The sequence below is a fragment of the Podarcis erhardii genome, assembly GCF_964252035.2.
Source record: "Podarcis erhardii genome assembly, chromosome: 15".
Classification (NCBI taxonomy): Eukaryota; Metazoa; Chordata; class Lepidosauria; order Squamata; family Lacertidae; genus Podarcis; species Podarcis erhardii.
The window spans coordinates 17,385,607-17,405,273 of record NC_138505.1 but is presented as its reverse complement, the minus strand read 5'-3'; the positions used below and the strand labels follow the sequence as shown (position 1 = coordinate 17,405,273).

General features: G+C 49.2%; 1 protein-coding gene across 11 annotated transcripts in view; it reads left to right on the top strand.

Annotated features, from left to right (window-relative positions):
* PC (pyruvate carboxylase) overlaps nucleotides 1–19,434 on the top strand; it is a 264,778-nt gene extending 245,344 nt beyond the window's left edge. For all 11 annotated transcript variants that reach the window (XM_081841739.1, XM_081841734.1, XM_081841735.1 and 8 more), the window contains 9 exons: nucleotides 7,707–7,928; nucleotides 9,087–9,243; nucleotides 9,889–10,129; nucleotides 10,380–10,629; nucleotides 12,209–12,453; nucleotides 13,044–13,223; nucleotides 14,491–14,739; nucleotides 15,473–15,613; nucleotides 17,847–19,434. In XM_081841739.1, the coding sequence (XP_081697865.1) occupies nucleotides 7,707–7,928; nucleotides 9,087–9,243; nucleotides 9,889–10,129; nucleotides 10,380–10,629; nucleotides 12,209–12,453; nucleotides 13,044–13,223; nucleotides 14,491–14,739; nucleotides 15,473–15,613; nucleotides 17,847–18,095 (1,934 nt within the window). In that variant the 3' untranslated portion in view covers nucleotides 18,096–19,434. The remainder of the gene's footprint in view (nucleotides 1–7,706; nucleotides 7,929–9,086; nucleotides 9,244–9,888; nucleotides 10,130–10,379; nucleotides 10,630–12,208; nucleotides 12,454–13,043; nucleotides 13,224–14,490; nucleotides 14,740–15,472; nucleotides 15,614–17,846) is intronic.
* Nucleotides 19,435–19,667: the final 233 nt, after the last annotated feature.

Genomic DNA, 19,667 nt, shown 5'->3' with positions numbered 1-19,667 from the left:
GTTGGGTGTTCAAGTCCTTCTTGCCAGTTTCCCACAGGCTTCTGGTTGGCCATTGTGAGAACAGGATGCTGGACTAGGTGGGCCTTTGCCTGATCCAGGGAATCCTCCACAGTGGAATTCGTTCCTTCCTGGAGCAAAAAGTGCTGGGTTCCCAGGACCAAATGCCCCAGCCTGCATCTCACAGCAAGAACTGGGGTTGCTGCGAGTGGGGGACGGCGGAATTCTCTGTCCACTTTGTTCACTTCACTCTGCTCTCTTTGGCAGAGCTGGGAGACAAATTGCTGCTCTGACTGATGGCATCCCTGATGGTAGGATTCCTGGGAGGGAGTTGGCACCCATGACTGGGCTTTTTTGAGGTGGGTGGAAGTGGGGGATGCACCATCCTCCTGACAAATCTGGGCCAGATGCCTCTGGATCTCAGCCCTTTCCACCGCATAGCCAAGGGCTTTAGCGCAACTTTTGCCAAGGCATCAGAACAGATCCAAAGGGTAAGGCGTTGGGTGGCTGTTGGGGGCCATCTGGAAAATGTGTCATGAACGGAGGCAGGGGGAGAAGCAGAGGCGGCATGTGCCACATGACATGATGCATAATTGAAGGCTCTTCTGTCTCTTGGAGTTGCACCAGCGCCCATGAGCTGGATGCATTTCAGAGAAGGCTGCACACAGGCTTTCCCTTTCCAAGGCCTTGCGATTTGGAGTCTTGGTGGCCTGCAATACAGGCAACTCCCCATTTATGCGCGTTCAAGGCACACACGAGCACAACTGCGTGCATCACCATGAACTCGGAAGTGGTACGAAATGGAGCAAAAATGGCCCTAGAAAAGCACAAAAATGGCATCGTAAACAGTGCCTAGCAATCCCGCGGGCCTTTGCAAGTGCAATCCTAGGAGCCCTTGCACCAACCTGGCATAGGAAAATAAGAAATGCCTTTTACTGAATCAGACCATTGGTCCATCTAGCTTAGTATTGTGTACACAACTTTAAATACCAGGATTGGGAACATGCTGAAGCCGTAATAAGTGGTCACAGTTCCTTCATGGAGGTTTCGTAATCCATGGTTTGAACTTGTCCCTCACCACAGAGGGACAAATCTGTCAATTTTGGTTCCTCCCACTTTCAAATTTTCCTGTTCAGTTTTCCACACCTTTGCATGCAGCATCCATGTAGCGTAGTGGTTAGATCGGGGGTCAGCAAACTTACTGCGCCTCGGGCCGGTACGATGGGGAGCACGTGCCCATACACGTGCACACACACTATTTCCGGTGCACTTCCGGGTTGGAGGAGCACCGGAAATAGCTTGTGTTTATGTGCACAGGCCTCCTTCTGGTGCTCTTCCGACCCGGAAGTGGGCAGCCTTGCAGCGCAGTGCTGGTAAGAGCGGGCGGTGGCAGCGGAGGTCGCCACGTGCTGGATAAACGAGTCTCGCGGGCCTTAGTTTGGGGACCCCTGGGTTAGATTGTCAGACAAGAACCTGGAAGAGACCAGGGTTCAAATTCCCCCTTGGCTGTGAAGCTCACTGGATAAGCTTGGGCCAGTCACCTGCCTGCCTGACAGGGTTGTTGTGAGGATTAAATAAGGACAGGGAAAATCACCACCTTGAGCTCCTAGGAGAAAAAAGTAGGCTACAAATTATTATCATTATCGTTATTATTAACGTAAGAGCCTGTCCATGACTCCTAGAAAAAGTTTTCTCTATCCACTTTCTCCATGCCAGGCATCATTTTATAAGCTTCAATCATGTTGCCTCTTACTCGCCTGTTCTTTCAACTAAAAATTATCATCATCACCACATGAAAATGTGTCAGCATTTTTCTGTGCATTCCCCCTAACACCCATATCTTTCAAGCAATTTCCCCTAATATAATGCATTTTTATGATACTTTCACTAATACTTGCATTTTATGTGCACGCTTTCCCTTGCTATGAATCCAGCATTGGGAACATTAAAAGAGGAACGAAAGGAGGACTCCTCTTACCTCTCCTTTAAAGCCCCATGCAGGGACGGAACACCAGAACGCAGCAACAAGAGCTCTCTTTGGAATTCCTTCTGGCCAAATCAGGTTGGGATGATGGGCTGAGGGGTCCAAGGAGGGACTGTGCCAGTGAGCGACCAAGCCGCCGACCGCTGGATCCCACCCCTCGTTGGAACTCCATGCCCTTCCACCCCTCAAGCTCCACGTGGTCCAGTTAGTGTTTGAGACAAAAAAAGCCCCATGCGCAGTGGTCCACAAGTGGTGACAATCAGCTGGTTGTTGGGTCTTGGGAAGCCCTTCTCAAGACCCAGCAAGCAGCAGGCCATTGGTGCTTTGCAGGCTGTCCTTCTCCCCACCTGGATCACGTGAATGGCAAGTGGACAGCCCTGCCCACTTGTCAAACTTGGCCTGTGGTGAGGGAGATAACAGTCGGGCCCACTGCCCAGATCCAGTTCACCACCCCTCAACTAAGTCATACTCAGAGCAGACGCACTGAAATCAAGTCCATTGATTTCAACAGGTCCCCGCAGAGTATGACTGACATTGGATATCGCTCAGTGTCCTTTTTCTACTTTACAACAAAATGGTGCTTATCATTCCCAGACAAAGGTGTTTTAAGTGTTGGGACAGCAAAAGCAAATCCCGATCCATTCCTGTAATCGCCACGGTGCTATGATTTGAGTGAGTTTTGGAATGCAAAACTGCACATGCTCAGAGTTGACAAACTTTGGGTGTCAATGTGTGTGTGTTCGTTTGTGTGTTTTGCCCAATTATTAGAGATGTAACAGCACTTGTAAGCATGGTGGTGGTAGAAGAGAGAAGGCAAATATTAATTGTGTGCTTCACAGCTGAAGTAATAGATGTGGCTGTCTTTAAAAAAAAGTGGTTTTGGGAGGGATATGTAAGATTATGGAGCTGAGGGTCTAAAATTACCAAGCAGCTTCTGTGAACTGGAATAGTACCTGGTGATGTGCTGTTCCATCCCACGCCCAGAGAAAAGCCTGCATTCTAAATGAATTATGCAGATGAAGCTAATTTGCATCGATGTGCATAATTCTGTTTAACCATGGAGTGAGGAGCGCCTGGCACCCTCTGCTTGAGTGGTTGGACTCTGTTTATTATCCGCATGTAGAAAATGCTAATACTTCACATTATATAGCAATTTCAGAGTATTCAGGGCATTTTGCATACCTTAACACAGTCGTCCTGAAAGCTACTAGGTCAGTGTATTGTAGATGAGGGTTCTAAGCCAGGGAGGGCCTAATGACATCTAGGGTGCTTCTGTTTAGGTGTTTATTGTGGCATGGGTGAGACCAAGGACCCTTTTTGCACCTTGGCCATTGTTGACATCCAAAGGCCAGACTGTTTTTACATTCCAAGGAAAATCTGATATTTATTTATTTTTATTTAAAAAACACATACACACACACTATTGCCTATGACCCATTTACAATCCTAGAATCATAGAACTGCAAAGTTGGAAGGGACCCTGAGGATCATCTAGCCCAACCCCCTGCAATACTACTGGATTGCAGCATTAAGCCCCCAGACTGGAAACACCCCCGGCGAGTTCATGGCAGAGGTGAGACAACCTGACCAGGGCAGAGCAGCACGAAATAAGGAAACTGGGGGATTTCTCCTTCACCCACTTTGCAATGCCAAAGTTGTATTCCCAAATACAGTTGTACCTTGGAAGTCGAACGGAATGCGTTCCAGAAGTCCATTCAACTTCCAAAACATTTGGAAACCAAGGTGCGGCTTCCAGGAAGGTTCTGCAGCCAGTTGGAAGCTGCGTTGGACATTCGGGTTCCAAAGAACATTCGCAAACCGGAACAATCACTTCCAGGTTTGCGGCATTCGGGAGCCAAAACGTTCGACTCGCAAGGCATTCGGGAGCTAAGGTATGACTGTAGTCACACCCGTAACTATTCCACTTGTGTTTTAAGGGGTGTGTTATCTTGTCTCCAAGTGGTAAGAGACTCCAGGGGTGCCAGCACTGGCCCACAGTTCAGTTTCTTTGGAATGAGGCTTTCACCTGGCCTACTGTATAGAATCACCTCTGCGGCCCCAGCTGCTTTTGCCTCTGGCTCTACCCACCACCTGCATGTGGCACCCAGAAGGCTGTGCAAAAGATCAAGCCGCCCTCAGGCTGAAAGAGGTTTCCCTCCTGTAGACTGTGGCTTCACTCAGTTCATTACATTTAACTGAGCGGCTCTCAAGCGCTGGCATTGACCGAGTGGTTATTTCATTCATGGTCAGCAGAGGGAGCTATCGCCATCAATGCAGGGACCTTGCAGGGCAAAGATGGGGAGTGGGGGTGGTTTGGGCTATTTCCCAGGTGTTGTGTGTCTTTGCCTGCTCATTCCTCTAATTTATTCCATGCTGGAGATCAATAGGAGACGAAAATAACAATGAAAACAAAAATCAGAAATTAAAGTGCCAGTCATAGAATCATAGCATTGTAGAGCTGGAAGGGACCTGAAGTTCACCTCCATATCACAACATCATTTTACAGATCTGTGGCCCACCTGTGTTTAGAATATTGTACTCTGTCCAATTCTGGTCACCTCACCTCAAAAAAGTTATTGTAGAGTTGGGAAAGGATCAGAAAAGAGCAAGCAGAATGATCAAGGGAGTGGAACAACTCCCCATCACAGAATCCTAGAGTTGGAAGGGACCACAAGGATTATCTATTATGGAAGGCTGCAGCATTTGGTACTTCTTATTCTAGGAAGGAGGCAAGGAAGAGCTGACATGATCAAGGCATACAAAGTTATACACAGCCTGGAGAAAGTGGACAGGAAAATGTTTGTTTTTTTTTCTCATAGCAGTGGAACTTGTGGGCATCCATGTTAGGAGAATCAGGACAGATAAAGGAAAGGGCTTCTTCAGTCTGCACAGAGTTTCACTATGGAACTCCCTGCCACAGAAGGCAGCGATGGCCACCAACCTGGATGGCTTTAAAAAGAGGATTGCACAAATTCACGGAGGAGGAGAAGGCCATCAAAGGCACAGACACAGTGCTATGCTCTGCCTCCACAGCTGGAGGACGCAATGCGTCCAAATTCCATTTGCTGGAAACCACAGGAGAAAGCTCTTGTCCTGTTCGTGCGTCAGCCACTGTGAGAACAGGATGCTGGACTAGATGGGTCATGGGCCTCATCCAGCGGAGCTTTTCTAATGTTCTTAGATCTATGCCCAGGGCTAGAGGAGAGGCGGCTTTTTCTCCTTCACCTGACTTAATCCACGCAATGCAGGCTGGGTTCCCCTTTTGCTGAAATGCAACGCAAACAACCCCCTGCGAAAATCTGCGGGTGGGAGAGGAAGAGAGAATCTGCTTGTTTCTCGTTAACGCCTGCTAAATATTTGATGGGTCTAACGAGCCGGCGTGGAAATCTTCATAAGTGCGCAGGGTGGCGGGGAGGGAGCGGGGGCAGGCAGATATAATAGCCGCCTGATTTACAAGCCTCCCTGCTTTTTTATGATTGATACGTGAGGTTCAGTTTAATTATATTGGATTCCAGCCTTGTATCATTATTACAGCAGTTTATTTTCTTTGTCAGCGGCTAATCCCCAACCTAAGCCAAGCATTAAGAGAATGAAATAAGGCTGTTTAAATCTTATTAAATTTCCCCCGAGCCAATAGTTAAATCCGTAGCGTGTGTATGTGTGTGTCTTAGAGGAGATGCTGCAGACCCCGGAAGAGGTAGCCCTCGCCCCTTCTGTAAGCGGGACGCGCATAAAGCCCACAGGCCCGTTAGCTAATGGGGCATTGCATAGGCAAGCCTTCCCCAATCAGGTGCCCTTCAGATGTTTCAGATCAAATGTCCCATCAGTCCCAGCCAGCATTGGTAGGTCCAACACCAGCGAGAGGCAGTGTGGTGTAGTGGTTAGTGTGTCAGACTAGAACCTGGGAGGCCAGGGTTCAAGCCCCACACAAACATGAAGCTCCATGGGTGATCTTTGGCCGGTCATTGCCTCTCAGCCTAACCTACCTTGCCAGGTTTTTGCAAGGCTGAAACAGGAGGAGAACCATGTACACCACCTTGAGCTCCACGGAGCAGGAGCAGGTGGTATATCAGTGTAATAAATAAGTAACTCTGAAAGGCACCCAGTTGGGGAAGGCTAGGTTAGACCTATTAGCGCACAGCTCACCTACATTTTTGGACCCGTGCACCACTTGAAAAACCACAGGCTTTTTTCAGGCAGTACGTAGTTAAACTGTGGAACTCTTTCCCACAGGAGGCAGTGGGGGCCACCAGCCTGGATGGCTTTAAAAGAGGATGGGACAAATTCACAGAGGAGGGTAAGGTGGGTCAGTAATGCCCACAATGACAGTCAGAGACAGAAATGCTTCTGAATACCAGTTGCTGGAAGCCGTGGGTGGGGAGGGAGTTGCTCTTGCACTCGGGTCCTGGTTGTCGGCTTCCAGTTTGGGCATCTGGTTGGCCCCTGGACTAGATATGCCATTGGTCTAATCCAGCAGTCTCATCTTACGTTCTTTCGTGGAAAGCGTTAGAGGCCCTCACAGCCACACTGCAACCACATTTGCCCCCTTGAGTTTCTGTGAGGGAAAAGTGGTAAGTAAGTAAGTAAGTGGGGCGGGAGTGTTTTAGCTTCTTCTGCCCCCCCCCCCAATTAGTGAGGCAGTTTCCTGGAACTGGGGAGGTTTTGCAATCTCCAGGAAAATCTCTGCCTGTCTATCTGTCTGTCTCTCAGTCACACACACACACACAGAGAGAGAGAGAGAGAGAGAGAGAGAGAGAGGGAGGGAGTCTACACCAGACATAGGCAACCTTCGGCCCTCAAGATGTTTTGGACTACAATTCCCATCATCCCTGACCACTGGTCCTGTTAGCTAGGGATCATGGGAGTTATAGGCCAAAAAATCTGGAGGGCCGAAGGTTGCGTATGCCTGGTGTAGAAGAAGAAGAAGAAGAGTTTGGATTTGATATCCCGCCTTTCACTCCCCTTCAGGAGTCTCAAAGCGGCTAACAATCTCCTTTCCCTTCCTCCCCCTCAACAACCACTCTGTGGGGTGAGTGGGGCTGAGAGACTTCAGAGAAGTGTGACTGGCCCAAGGTCGCCCAGCAGCTGCATGTGGAGGAGCGGAGACGCGAACCCGGTTCCCCAGATTACGAGACTACCGCTCTTAACCACTACACCACACTGGCTCTCAGTGTGTAGTGGTGTAGACAATGAAAAGGCCTTTCCCCTCAGGAAGGGGAAGAGCAGTTTCAGGGATCACAACTGGAGAAGGAAGAGTTAATTTCCTCCCCTCCCCCTCGCCATTTGACTTCAAATTGGGTGTGGCTGTTTTCAATTAATGCCTTTCCAATTGCGACCTCCACAAAAACCATGCCCACCCCCACCCCCATGCAGCAATTAGCCTTGAAAGACAACTTCTTTTGGCTACAATATATGGCTCCCCCCCCCCAATAATACCTAACTGCAGTGAGTGGTGGGACTTCCAAAGGAAGGCGAGAGGCGCCAAATTTTAGCATTGCGCAAGGAGCTGCTGAAATTTGAAAGCCCAGAGTCCACCACTGGGCTGATGGGAGTCCAAGATGGCCATGCTGCTGGGACTGATGGGAATTTGAATCCAAACTAAGTGAAGGGCACCGGGTTGGGGAAAGCTCTTCCCAACAGTGGCCAGTTGAGCTATTTCCACAAAGTCCTCTGATTCAGTTTTTCCCCAGTGTTCACCCCTCCACTCCCTGTCTTTCCATAACAGGTCAGCCACCCACCGGTTTCCGAGACGTCCTTCTCCGCGAGGGCCCTTCCGGGTTTGCGAAGGCCATTCGCCAGCACCGGGGCTTGCTCCTGATGGACACCACCTTCAGGGATGCTCACCAGTCACTTCTGGCCACCCGAGTCCGCACCCACGACCTGAAGAAGATCTCACCCTTTGTGGCGCACAACTTCAACAACCTCTTTAGCATGGAGAACTGGGGAGGTGAGAGGTGTCCTGGGCCAGCTAGAGGGGGCTGCCAATGGCTGCTGCGGCTGTGCTTCCCCCCAGAGTCAGACGCAGGATGGCTCTGAATGCTAGTTGCTGGGAATCGCAGATAGGGAGAACCATGCTCTCGCACTCGGGTCCTGCTTGCGGGCTTCCCATTGGGGCATCTGGTTGGCCGCTGTGGGATCAGGATGCCAGACAAGATGGGCCTTTGGCCTGATCCAGCAGCCAGGCTTTTCCTATATTCTGTAGGCGAATGCCACTCTCAGCAGCAGGCAATTCCAGATCTTCGGTTATTTAGTATTAAGGGAGCCACACTCGGCACATGCTCTCCCATCTCTTCTCTTTAAAAAAAATTCTTTTTATTGATTTAAACATGAACTTGCACTGCAATAACACACAAGACCAAAAAAACAACAACCACAAAGCGAAAGAAGAGAACTGAATGAGAACTAAAGTGAAACATAAACACTCAAATTTGGCTTGTTTCATTCACATTACCTGGGAAAAAATGTTATTATGCCTAGTGTTGGAGGTAGTAACATTTGGAAAACAATTTATTTTACTTATAAATATCAGGACATCGTCCTCAAGGTCGCATGATATTCTTACATAAAGCTAAGAAATCCAAATTATGGCATATTTCACAGGAGGCCTTTGAACACTTCATCATTAGTACATGAATTTTTACTGCACAGCTGAAAATAAATCTTGATTTGTGTGTCCTCTGATATGCCTTAATTTTTGAGTTCAGTACATTCTCGGGTCCGTTCTCTTCCTAATTATTACCATTTTGTAGAAGCTGAGCCCTTGAGGCTTTCAAAATGAGCCTGGGGAGGAAGAGGGTTCACATCTTGAGCCCCCAATTAAAAGCTCCTCCAGACATGACTACCAGCCACAATGGTTGTGTTCCACCTCCACAGCCAGAGGCATCAATGCTTTCAAATACAATTTACTGGAAACTCCAGGAAGGGAGAATTGCTCATGTGCTGGGATTCTGTTTTCTGGCTTCCCAGAAGAGGCAACTGGTTGGCCACTGTGAGAATAGGATGTTGGACTACATGGGCCATTGGCCTGATCCAGCTGGCCCTTCTTACGTTCTTGCAACATTGCACTGATGCTCTACTCCCTCCTCCTCTCATCTACCATCCTCAGGTGCCACCTTTGATGTGGCCATGCGCTTCCTGTACGAATGCCCCTGGCGCCGCCTCCAGGAGTTGCGTGAGCTCATCCCCAACATCCCCTTCCAGATGCTGCTGAGAGGGGCCAACGCTGTGGGCTACACCAACTATCCAGACAACTCTGTCTTCAAGTAAGTTCCTTGGGTGATGATCTGCAGTCCGGCTTCCCAATTATGCATGATAAGCACATTTTCTAAAATTATGTGAGCAGTTTGGGGGGGAAATAGGACTGACTCAGACCATTGGTTCATCTAGTTCAGTATTGCTTACACCGACTGGCAGCATCTCTTGGGGATCACGGGCACGGAGTCTCTCCCAGCCCTTCTCGCAGGTGACATCTGGGGTTGAACCCGGGACCTTCTGCATGTGAGGCAAACGCTCTACCACTTGAGCTACGGCCCAATTTGTATTTGTATGCCACTTACATTTCAGCAAATCTCTACTCAGTTTACAATGCGTGTTAAACTAAGTAGCTTAAATACTGATTCTGCCTGGATAGCTCAGTTGGTAGGGCATGAAGCTCTTAATCCCAGGGTCATGAGTTTGAGCCCCACTTTGGGCAAAAGATTCCTGCATTCCAGGGAGTTGGACTAGATGATCCTCTTTGTCCCTCTGCAATTTTGCGAATCTATAAGGGAAATGCAAAACATTGCATTCTATAAAATAGGATGTGGGGGTCTGTAGGGTGAGGGTTGGAATTCCCTCATGCCCCCTTCGTGCCCCCCTTGTGCCCCAAGCCCTCTTCCCTCAGCGATCCTGCATGTTCCCTTCCTCAGGTTCTGCCAAGTGGCCAAGGAGAACGGGATGGACATTTTCCGGGTCTTTGACTCCCTCAATTACCTGCCCAACATGCTGCTGGGGATGGAGGCGGCTGGGCAGGCAGGAGGCGTGGTGGAGGCCGCCATCTCCTACACGGGGGATGTGGCTGACCCTAGCCGGACCAAGTACAACCTGGACTACTACGTCAACCTGGCCGAGGAGCTGGTCAAAGCTGGCACCCACATCTTGGCCATCAAGGTAAAAGGAGGTCCGCCACTGGTCTGAACCCCACACAGCAGAGGGGCTCATTCCCTTCCCTGTTTTGGTTCCCACTGCATCCGCCTTTTTCCTTGTGGCTCCTCCCATATTGTGCTTCGGCTCCTCCCCTCTCACTGACTCCTCCCTTAATGAAGCCCCGCCCTGGCCTTACCCTCCCCCACCTTGCCCTCACACCAATCCCTCTGCAATTCCCACCTCGGCCTCCCTGAAGCCTCTCTCTCTTTTTCAGGACATGGCCGGTGTCCTGAAGCCACAGGCCTCCTCCATGCTGGTGTCGGCGCTGCGCGAACACTTCCCCAACATCCCACTGCACATCCACACACATGACACTTCGGGCGCCGGAGTGGCCTCCATGCTGGCTTGCGCCGCCGCAGGGGCCGACATCGTGGACGTTGCCGTGGACGCCATGTCTGGGATGACCTCCCAGCCGAGCATGGGCGCCATGGTGGCCTGCACCCGCGGGACTGAGCATGACACAGGTGCGGAAATCGGGCACTGGGAGGAGGGAGTGGCTTCCTGGGATTAGAGAGGTGGGACTTTCTCTTGAAAGAAGGGAAGCAGGAGGCCTTGAGGTTTGTCCCCGGCGCCAGTGCTGTCCCTGGCCACAGAGGCACCATACATGATGGTGCAAGCCACCATGGCTTCTTCCCCCAAAGCATTCTGGGAGCTGTTAAAGGGTGTTGAGGGTTGTTAGGAAGCCCCTTATAAACCTCACAGAGCTACAGTTTATAGAGTGGATTAACAGTCTAGAGGGAACTCTGGGAGTTGTAGCTCTTTGAGGGGAATAGGGGCCTCGTAACAACTCTCAGCACCCTTAACAAACTACAGCTCACGGGATTCTATCATAGCATTCTGTTTGGCTTTTAAATGCATTTATTTCACTAAAAACAAAAACAAAGAGAAAGAGCATAGTAAAATATTGTTACAGCAGGTTGAAAGCAGCATAAGGTTGGGTGTTATCACTGAACTTGTTCTGAAACATTCCTGAAAAATATATTTTTTTCCACAAACCTGTTAGGTTAGTTTAGATGTATTCTTTTACAATAAATTAGCTTAATCATAGTTGCTATAAGCCAAATTTTCTCAGTCCATTCAGATGTATTAGAAAATATGCTTCCCCCTATTTTTAGCTATTATAACTTTAGCAGCAGTTATAAGGTTGAACACCGTTTCTTGATCATTTTCTATAATAACCTATTTTAGATGACCAAGCAGAAATATTATTGCTTCCAAAGGGAATATAATATCCTAACCTATCAGAGATATTAGCCTGAATGGTTTTCCAGAATATTTCTATTTGAGAACAATCCCAAAAGATATGTATGTAATCTGCTTTATTTAATTTGCATAGCCTTTTAAATGTGTGGTGTGAATGTGACCCGTGCTTTGGAAGCTAGCTAAAGGCATGTATTTTTACCATAGCTTTTGAAAATTCTGATGGTTTACCTTCTTGTTGAGTAACTCTATGCTGCTTCTAGTGTTAGTGAGATGGTTTTGATGTTATTTAAATTATTAAGAATTTTGACACATCTTCCTAAAACTCCTGATTGTTTTGTAACCAGCTGTGGGACCTTTTGTTGAAGGGTTGGTAATAAGACATATTTAACAAATTGCTACTGCAAGATGTGGCAAAGGTTTCAAAAAGAGCTAGCCCAAAACATTTGATTGCCTGAGGCAAAAAACAAAATGGCGCCCTCTCTCCCTTACACATAAGAGCCAACCAGTTGGCAGTTGTATCTTTCTTCAAGACTGGTGATGGCGCCACACCCTCCACTGCCCCTGAGAGCAGCTTAGGGGGTGCAATGCAGGCACAATTCTTCCCCCCAGCACCTCGGCATTGATTCCCAAACCCTAGCATCTGCCCCCTGAGGTATTTACCTCATCCTGTCTAATGGAAGGGCTGGCCTCCATGGCTTGTAAAAGAGGATTGGACAAATGCATGGAGGAGAAGGCTTTCAGCATCTGCTAACCCCAATAGCTACTGTTCCCCACCTGGACTAAAGCAACGAGGTTTCCCATTCCTACCCCACTACATAGAGCTCTCTTTCCCCCACTCAGGCATCCAGATAGAGAAAGTGTTTGACTACAGTGAATACTGGGAGATGGCGCGGGGCCTCTACGCCTCCTTTGACTGCACGGCCACCATGAAGTCCGGCAACGCGGATGTGTACGAGAACGAGATCCCCGGAGGCCAGTACACCAACCTCCACTTCCAGGCCCACAGCATGGGGCTGGGGAACAAGTTCAAGCAGGTGAAAAAGGCCTACGTCGAGGCCAACAAGCTCCTGGGGGACCTCATCAAGGTAAGTGACGCTTCATCCAGGGCCCAACGCCCAGCGGCTTCCCTCCCATCCACAGCAAGGAGAGGAGGAAGGGCGGGCCTTTGGGGCAGCCAGGGCACCAAAGAATCTCAGGGTTGTGAGTTCGAGCCCCACCTTGGGCCAAAGATTCCTGCATTGCGGGGGGTTGGACTAGATGACCCTCGTGGTCCCTTCCAACTCTGCAGTTCTATGATAAAGATGCCATGGGGGCTTTGTGCTTTGGGGTTGGAGCAACTCCTCCATGAAGGGAGATTGCAGCATTTGGGACTTTTTAATTTGGAGGAAAGGTGAGCGGAGACAAAAGTTTGCAAAATTCTGCATGGCGTGGATAAAGTGGATGGAGAAAGGCTTTTTCCTTCTCCCGTGACACTAGAATTTGGCATGGATGGGTGGATTTTATTTATTTATTTATTTATTTATTTATTTATTTATTTATTTATTTATTTGCTTTGTAAAATTTCTACATCTCTTGACCATAGGGAGAACCAGTGGCTCATCAGCCCTCTCCCAAGAGGGAGCCGTCTTCTCACCTTTTCCCTCTTCTTCCCCCCACCCCTTCCTGCTCCCTGCAGGTGACGCCCTCCTCCAAGATTGTGGGCGACCTGGCGCAGTTCATGGTCCAGAACAACCTGACGCGGGAGGAAGTGGAGGCTCAGGCAGACGAGCTCTCCTTCCCGCTCTCGGTGGTGGAGTTCCTGCAGGGCTACATTGGTATCCCCTATGGGGGGTTCCCAGAGCCCTTCCGCTCCAAGGTAAGCACCTTTGGTGTCAGGCGTGGAGAGTTCTCCCCTCCCTTCTGCAACTTCCCAGATAAGAATTAATGAGCAGTTGGTAGATTCATAGTTCTTTTATTACAGCGTCATGTTGTGAACACAAATACACAGCTCTCCTTAAGGAAGCAGTTGCCTAGTCTAATCATTCTTCCGGCTACTGCAGTATTTTGGGCACCAACAGGAAGTTCCTCCCTCCCTCTGACTCCTTTCTTCTCTTATACGCTCGGATCTCCAAGTCCGAGGGGAGGTCCCCCACACTCTCAAGAGACGTCTCCACTAGCTGCCCCCTCCCTTCTGGTTCTGTTGTCATTATCTCGTAACTGGGTAACTCCCCCCTAAGCTGTTCAGCTCCTGCCTCTCTCTCTGCTTCTGCACACACTGTGAACAAGGGAGGCAACTCTTCCCCCTCCAGCTCTCCATCGGAGAGAAGCTGGTCAGCCACAGAATGCATCTCCCAGTCCTCGTCTTCAGACCATTCCCTGACATTAGGGTTCCATGGATGATAATCATATCAGACATGGGGCTGCCACCCCTACTCATGTTGTTCGCCAACACAGCCTCTTCTTACTCCCACCACCCCTCTGGTCAGTGACCAAAATAAATCAATTCATAACTCCCACCACTCCCTTTACCCTTCACACAAACCCCCAGCCCCTCATACCCCTACCATTCTCACAGCTTCTTTAACCGACATTTTCTTCTCGGTTCCCTGCAACGCTGCTTTACTCAAACTTCTGTTGTTGCTTTAGACCACCAATTCCCCCTCTTCCCTTTCCCCCATCCAGATTTCATGCAAATCCAGGTTTATGACGCAGCATTGCAAATCCTACACTGTGGTGGAGGTGCATTTTTATGTATTTAGGGAGATAGCCAGGTCAGTCATACTCTGAGGAGACGCTTTGAAATCAGCAAAGTCCACCAAATTCAGAAGGTCTACTCTTGAGTGGGATTAACTGGGTCACACCTCAGGAAAATCCTTCTTAAGCAAGAAGACATTAGAAGATCTTTCTTCATTTCGGCTGGTAACAGCTTCCAGAGGGCTGGAGGCACAACACTAAAAGGCCCATTTCTTACATAAGCAAAGCGCACCTCTGGAACATGCGGTTCTCTCAGCAGTGCCCTGTCTGAGTTTCCAGGTAGGGATCTCTGGGGAGAGGTGATCTCTTGTCCTCAGTTGTTTCCCAGCCCCTGGTCAAGAGTCACCCCATCAGGGACACGAGCTGTTGTCTCCTTTGCACTCCTCCAGGTATTAAAAGACCTGCCCCGCGTTGAAGGCCGCCCGGGGGCCTCCCTTCCGCCCATGGACTTTGTGAAGTTGGAGAAGGAGCTGTGCGAACAGCACGAAGAAGAGATCACCCCAGAGGACGTTCTCTCAGCTGCTATGTACCCCAAGGTCTTCAACGAGTTCAAGGATTTCACAGCCAACTTTGGCCCCGTCGAATGCCTCAACACCCGCCTCTTCCTGGAGGGGCCGAAGATCGCAGAAGAGTTTGAGGTGACCCGAAGGGTGGGGGGCAGAGATTCACACAAGCCCCTTTGCCAAGAGGCAGAGGGAGTGGGGCACCTCCAAACTGGGTGTAGCTGCTCTTCCCCAGCGATCTGGGGGTGGGCCATTATCAGAAGCTGGCAATGTCTCAATGAGGGACAGTTATTTGGCCCTCCCCACACTAAGGTACCTTTGGGGCAGCAGTACCTAACCCAGCCTGGAAATGTCATTGCAGAGCAAATGTTTGGTCACTGAGCTAAAGTCGTGTCCTCAAAAACAAAACAAGGTTCTAGTCTGCATGTTTCTGCATAAAGGGCTGGTCTTAAATAGGAATCACCTGGATAGTTCAAGTGGTAAGAGCATGGTGCTGATAACGCCAAGGTTGCCAGTTTGATCCCCATATAGGACAGCTTCATATTCCTTCATTGCAGGGAGTTGGGCTATATGATTCTATGAATCTGTCTCATCAGTCAGACTGTAAGTTCATTTAGCTCAGTATTCTCTTCACAGAAAGGCACAGGAAACAGCTGCCTAGTGAATCTATCTGGCTCAGTGCTGTCTACACTGACTGGCAGCAGCTCTCGGTGGGTTCACGTAGGTGTCCCCCAGCCTTACCTGAAGATACCAGGGATTGAACTTGGGACCTTTCTGCATGCAAAGGAGATGCTCTTCCCCTGAGCTTTAGCCTACCAGGCCCTCCAGGACAAGGGAACTCAGAGCTTACTGTCTTCCCAACACGTAGGTGGAGCTGGAACGTGGCAAGACCCTCCACATCAAAGCCTTGGCGCTGGGAGACTTAAACCGGGCCGGCCAGAGGGAGGTCTTCTTTGAAATGAATGGGCAACTGCGCTCCATCCTGGTCAAGGACACAAAAGCCATGAAGGTAAGATTACCCTGCGGATTTTGTGTGCTGCAGCAGAAGCTAACTTTAGTTAAATGTATATTATTATTATTATTATTATTATTATTATTATTATTATTATTATTATTATTACCCCGTCCATCTGACTGGGTTGCCCCAGCCATTCTGGGTGGCTTCCAACAAATTATAAAACCATAGTCAAACATCAAATGTTATAAACTTCCCTACACAGGGCTACCTTCAGATGTCTTCTAAAAGTCAGGTAGTTGTTTATTTCCTTGACAACTGATGGGAGGGCGTTCCACAGGCGGGTGCCACTACCAAGAAGGCCCTTGAACCCTTGATTGGAGCACACATTTAGTTGAAAGCTATAAAATAAAACAAGAAAGCTTATGGTTATCGAGAGCCAGTGGTAGTCTAGTAGTTAGAGTTTCAGACTAGAACATGGGAGTGACTGGGGTTCAAATGCCCCCACTCGGCCACGAGACTCACTGGATGACCTTGAAGGCCAGTCACTGATGCATCTCATCACAATCCACCTCACAGGGTTGTTGTGGGGATTAAAAAAATGAGGGAGAACCAGGCACACTACCTTGAGCTCCTTGGGGAAAAGGTGGAGTATGAAGGCATCAAATTAATAGGAAAGAGTTTGACAGTGGAACAGACTCCCACAAGAGGTGGTACACTCTCCTTGATAGGAAAGAGTTCTATAGTCCTAGCTAACTGTCTAGTTGGAGAACCAAAGAAGCCATGCTTGCCCCCTCGTTCTCAGAAGATAAATCCAAAATGGCCTCACATCTCAAGGTCAAATGAGACTGGCAGGAGGAAGTTGTTAATAGGATGCAACCTAAAAAGTATCAGTCCAACTTCAAAGGGTAGAATGAGGTCAGCACAGAGTTCAAAGGTATGGGGATAATCTGGAGGTCTCTATCTGTTTAAACGCCATGCTAACCCCTTTTCTGAGTGGCACCCAGACTTCCAACAGGTAATAAATAAGCAGGCTAGCCATGAGCAAATAAGGACCAGGGATAGATAAGTGGGTGGACAAGCTGGAGCCAAGAACCAGATCACAGCTTGCAAGATTAGACTTGCAGTTCGGGAAGATGAATCGAGTGCCCTTTCGGGTGCGTTTGTTTTGCTCGGTTTGGATGCTTCTCTAATCATTAAAATTCATCCGTGCCCTCCTGAAAAAAATAATAATCTTGCAACCAGCAATGGAAATATTAAAAATAACAAGATTCATCAGCACTGAAATGCCAGTAACAATCAGCCTCAGAGGTGGGTAAGTAGGGGGTTGAAAATACAATTCTTACTCACCAGCGGTGATTTAACAAATGACAATACAATGCTGGTATTGCATCCCTTTGGGGCCTGGTCCCTTCTCATCTGATCCAGCACCTTACCCTGCATCCTGTTCCCAACAGAGGGCTCAGCCAGACCCATCCAGGAGATCCCTAAGAGGGGGCATGAAGGAAACAGCTTCCAGCATGACAGGAGAGGTGCACATGGAGGTTCTCTTGGCTAACCGCTGAAAGCCGACAATAGACTCCCACTCCTCCTCCTCCTCCGTGAATCTCTATCTCCAGTTACATTTTTAAACAATCTATGAGCCAGTCTACATGTTCAGAGGACTGATAGGATGTCAGCTGTCTAGGGAGTGTACTGTTTCAAATTAGGGGGGCGGCATAGTCCAATGGGCTCCTGTGTTAAAAAACAACAGTTGAAATACCAAATTCTACACACAAAGAAATCAAGAGAGAAGTCTAGGCTATACCTTTAGTCTAAATCTTTGGCCTTAGTAAGAGCTGAGCTGTTCAGCAGTGGAACAGACTCCCACAAAGAAGTGGTGGACTCTCCCTTCCTTGGAAGTTTTTAAGCAGAGGTTGCTTGACCATCAGTCATGTATGCACTGAGGATTCGTGAATATTATTCAACACTATCTTAATTGCTAGTTGCAGATTTTGCTGAGTGATTTCATTGTACTGAACCTTACTAGAATCTTGTCTATATGCCAATAAAGATTTGAGAAGTGAACACACAAAAGTATGATCTAGTTGAGATGCCTGCATTGCAGGGGGTTGGACTAGATGACCCTCAGGCTCCCTTCCAACTCCGATTTATACTCTGGGACTACAGCTCCCATCAGCCAGCCCCTACTTGGTGCCCCAGCATCTGGGGCTGATGGGCATTGTAGTCTAGACTGGGAAAAGCAATCCTGGCATATCATTCCTCTCCTCTCTCACTTCTACTCCAGGAAATGCATTTCCACCCCAAAGCCCTGAAGGATGTCAAAGGCCAGATTGGGGCCCCCATGCCTGGAAAGGTGATTGACATCAAAGTGCGGGAAGGGGACCCCATCGAGAAGGGGAAGCCCCTCTGCGTCCTGAGTGCCATGAAGATGGAGACGGTGGTCAATTCGCCCTTGACGGGGACCATCAAGAAGATCTACGTCAAGCCGGAGATGAGCTTGGAAGGGGACGACCTGATCTTGGAGATCGAGTAGCCAGCCCTCCCCTGCTCCAAAAGCAGAACAACTTGTCCCACTCGCACACACACGACCACCCACTGAAAACTGCTGTTTCCCCTCCCTCCCTCCCTCCGTTGTAACCCAGGCCCTTGCATCGAAGCCCCTCCTTCTGTAGAAACTCTTCACCTTCTCCCCACCATCCTTCTCCCCATCTCCCACCATATTCTGAATGCTTCAGATGGGGGGGGGAGCGCACAGAAATAAAAGCATGGCAGCAGGGAGAGAGGGATCACGTGGGTCAGGGAGACACAGCAAGCGCCCGCTGGTTCCAAGTTAGGAGGCAGACAAGGAAAAGCCCCCCTTTTTTGAGGAGGGGGGATTTCAGCCACTGCCTCCTTTCAAGAAATTGATGGCAGTTTCAGCCCCCTCCACCAAAAGTGGAGCCTTGGAGAAAACAGACCTGAGTGGGGAAGGAGACCCCATCCCCATAGATGCACATGTGCCCTCTGCCCAGACCCCATGGACCAATTTAGCGGGGGGTGGCAGGGAGTTGTGCTAGGGATCGTTTCCTTACCACCTCCCTCTGCTGCTGCTGCCCACTGCTGACTTCACTACATGCTTCTCCCCAACCTCGGGGGAAAAAATCTTCTGTAGGACAGATTTCCTTCCTCAGAGCTCCACCCCCACCCCACCCACCGCACCTCTTAGAATGAACATTTCAGGTCCAGCATTGCCTTATGGTTGGGGAGGAGGGGAGCAGGGTTAGGACCCTCCCTTCCTCTTCTATCACTCCCTTCCTTAATCACTCATTACAATTGCCAAAACAGAGACTTCTTCTCAAGCCAAATTGCAGAGCAATGGGGGTGGGAGAAACCTTTTTTGGGGGGATGGAGAGGTTCAACTCCCTCCCCCTACATGTGATGTACAAAGCAATCCCAATCACCAGAATGACCTAGGCCAGCTGCCACCAACATGGTAGCCCTCTGGCTGTTTTGGACTACAAATCCCATCAGCCTCAGCCAGCACGTGCTGATGGGAGTTGTAGTCCAAAATGGCCGTGTTGGCCTCAGACGGTGTGTTGTTTACAGGGTTGTTCACCGAGGGCTGGGAGAGGAACAAGGGTGAGGTCCCCTCTTCTTCCTCCTCCTCCTGCCCGTGGGTGAGGGAACAAAACGGAATAATGGAGCGCAAATTTTGACTCCACACTGAGGAACTGAACTGAGCCGGCCGGCATGTCGGCATCTGAAGAATCATGGGATTATTTGATGAGACCAGCAGGGGAAACGTGGGATCCACAGAAATTTCACTTGAAAGAAACAAAATCTATATATAAATATCTATATAAATATCTCTATATAAAAGCTCATCAAGACAATCCTGTGTGTGGCGTGTGGATCAAGGGAGGGTCTGTGTGGGCGTGATGGCATCTCTCTTCCTCAGACCGAAGAAACTGAACAACGCTGGAAGAAGATTCAGGACAGATAGAGGACCTCTTCACGCCGTGCAGAGCTAAACTGTGGAACTCCCCTCCACAGGAGACAGTGACAGCTACTAGGCATAATGGCCCTGCTCTGCCTCCGCAGTCAGAGGCAATAATGCTTCTGAATA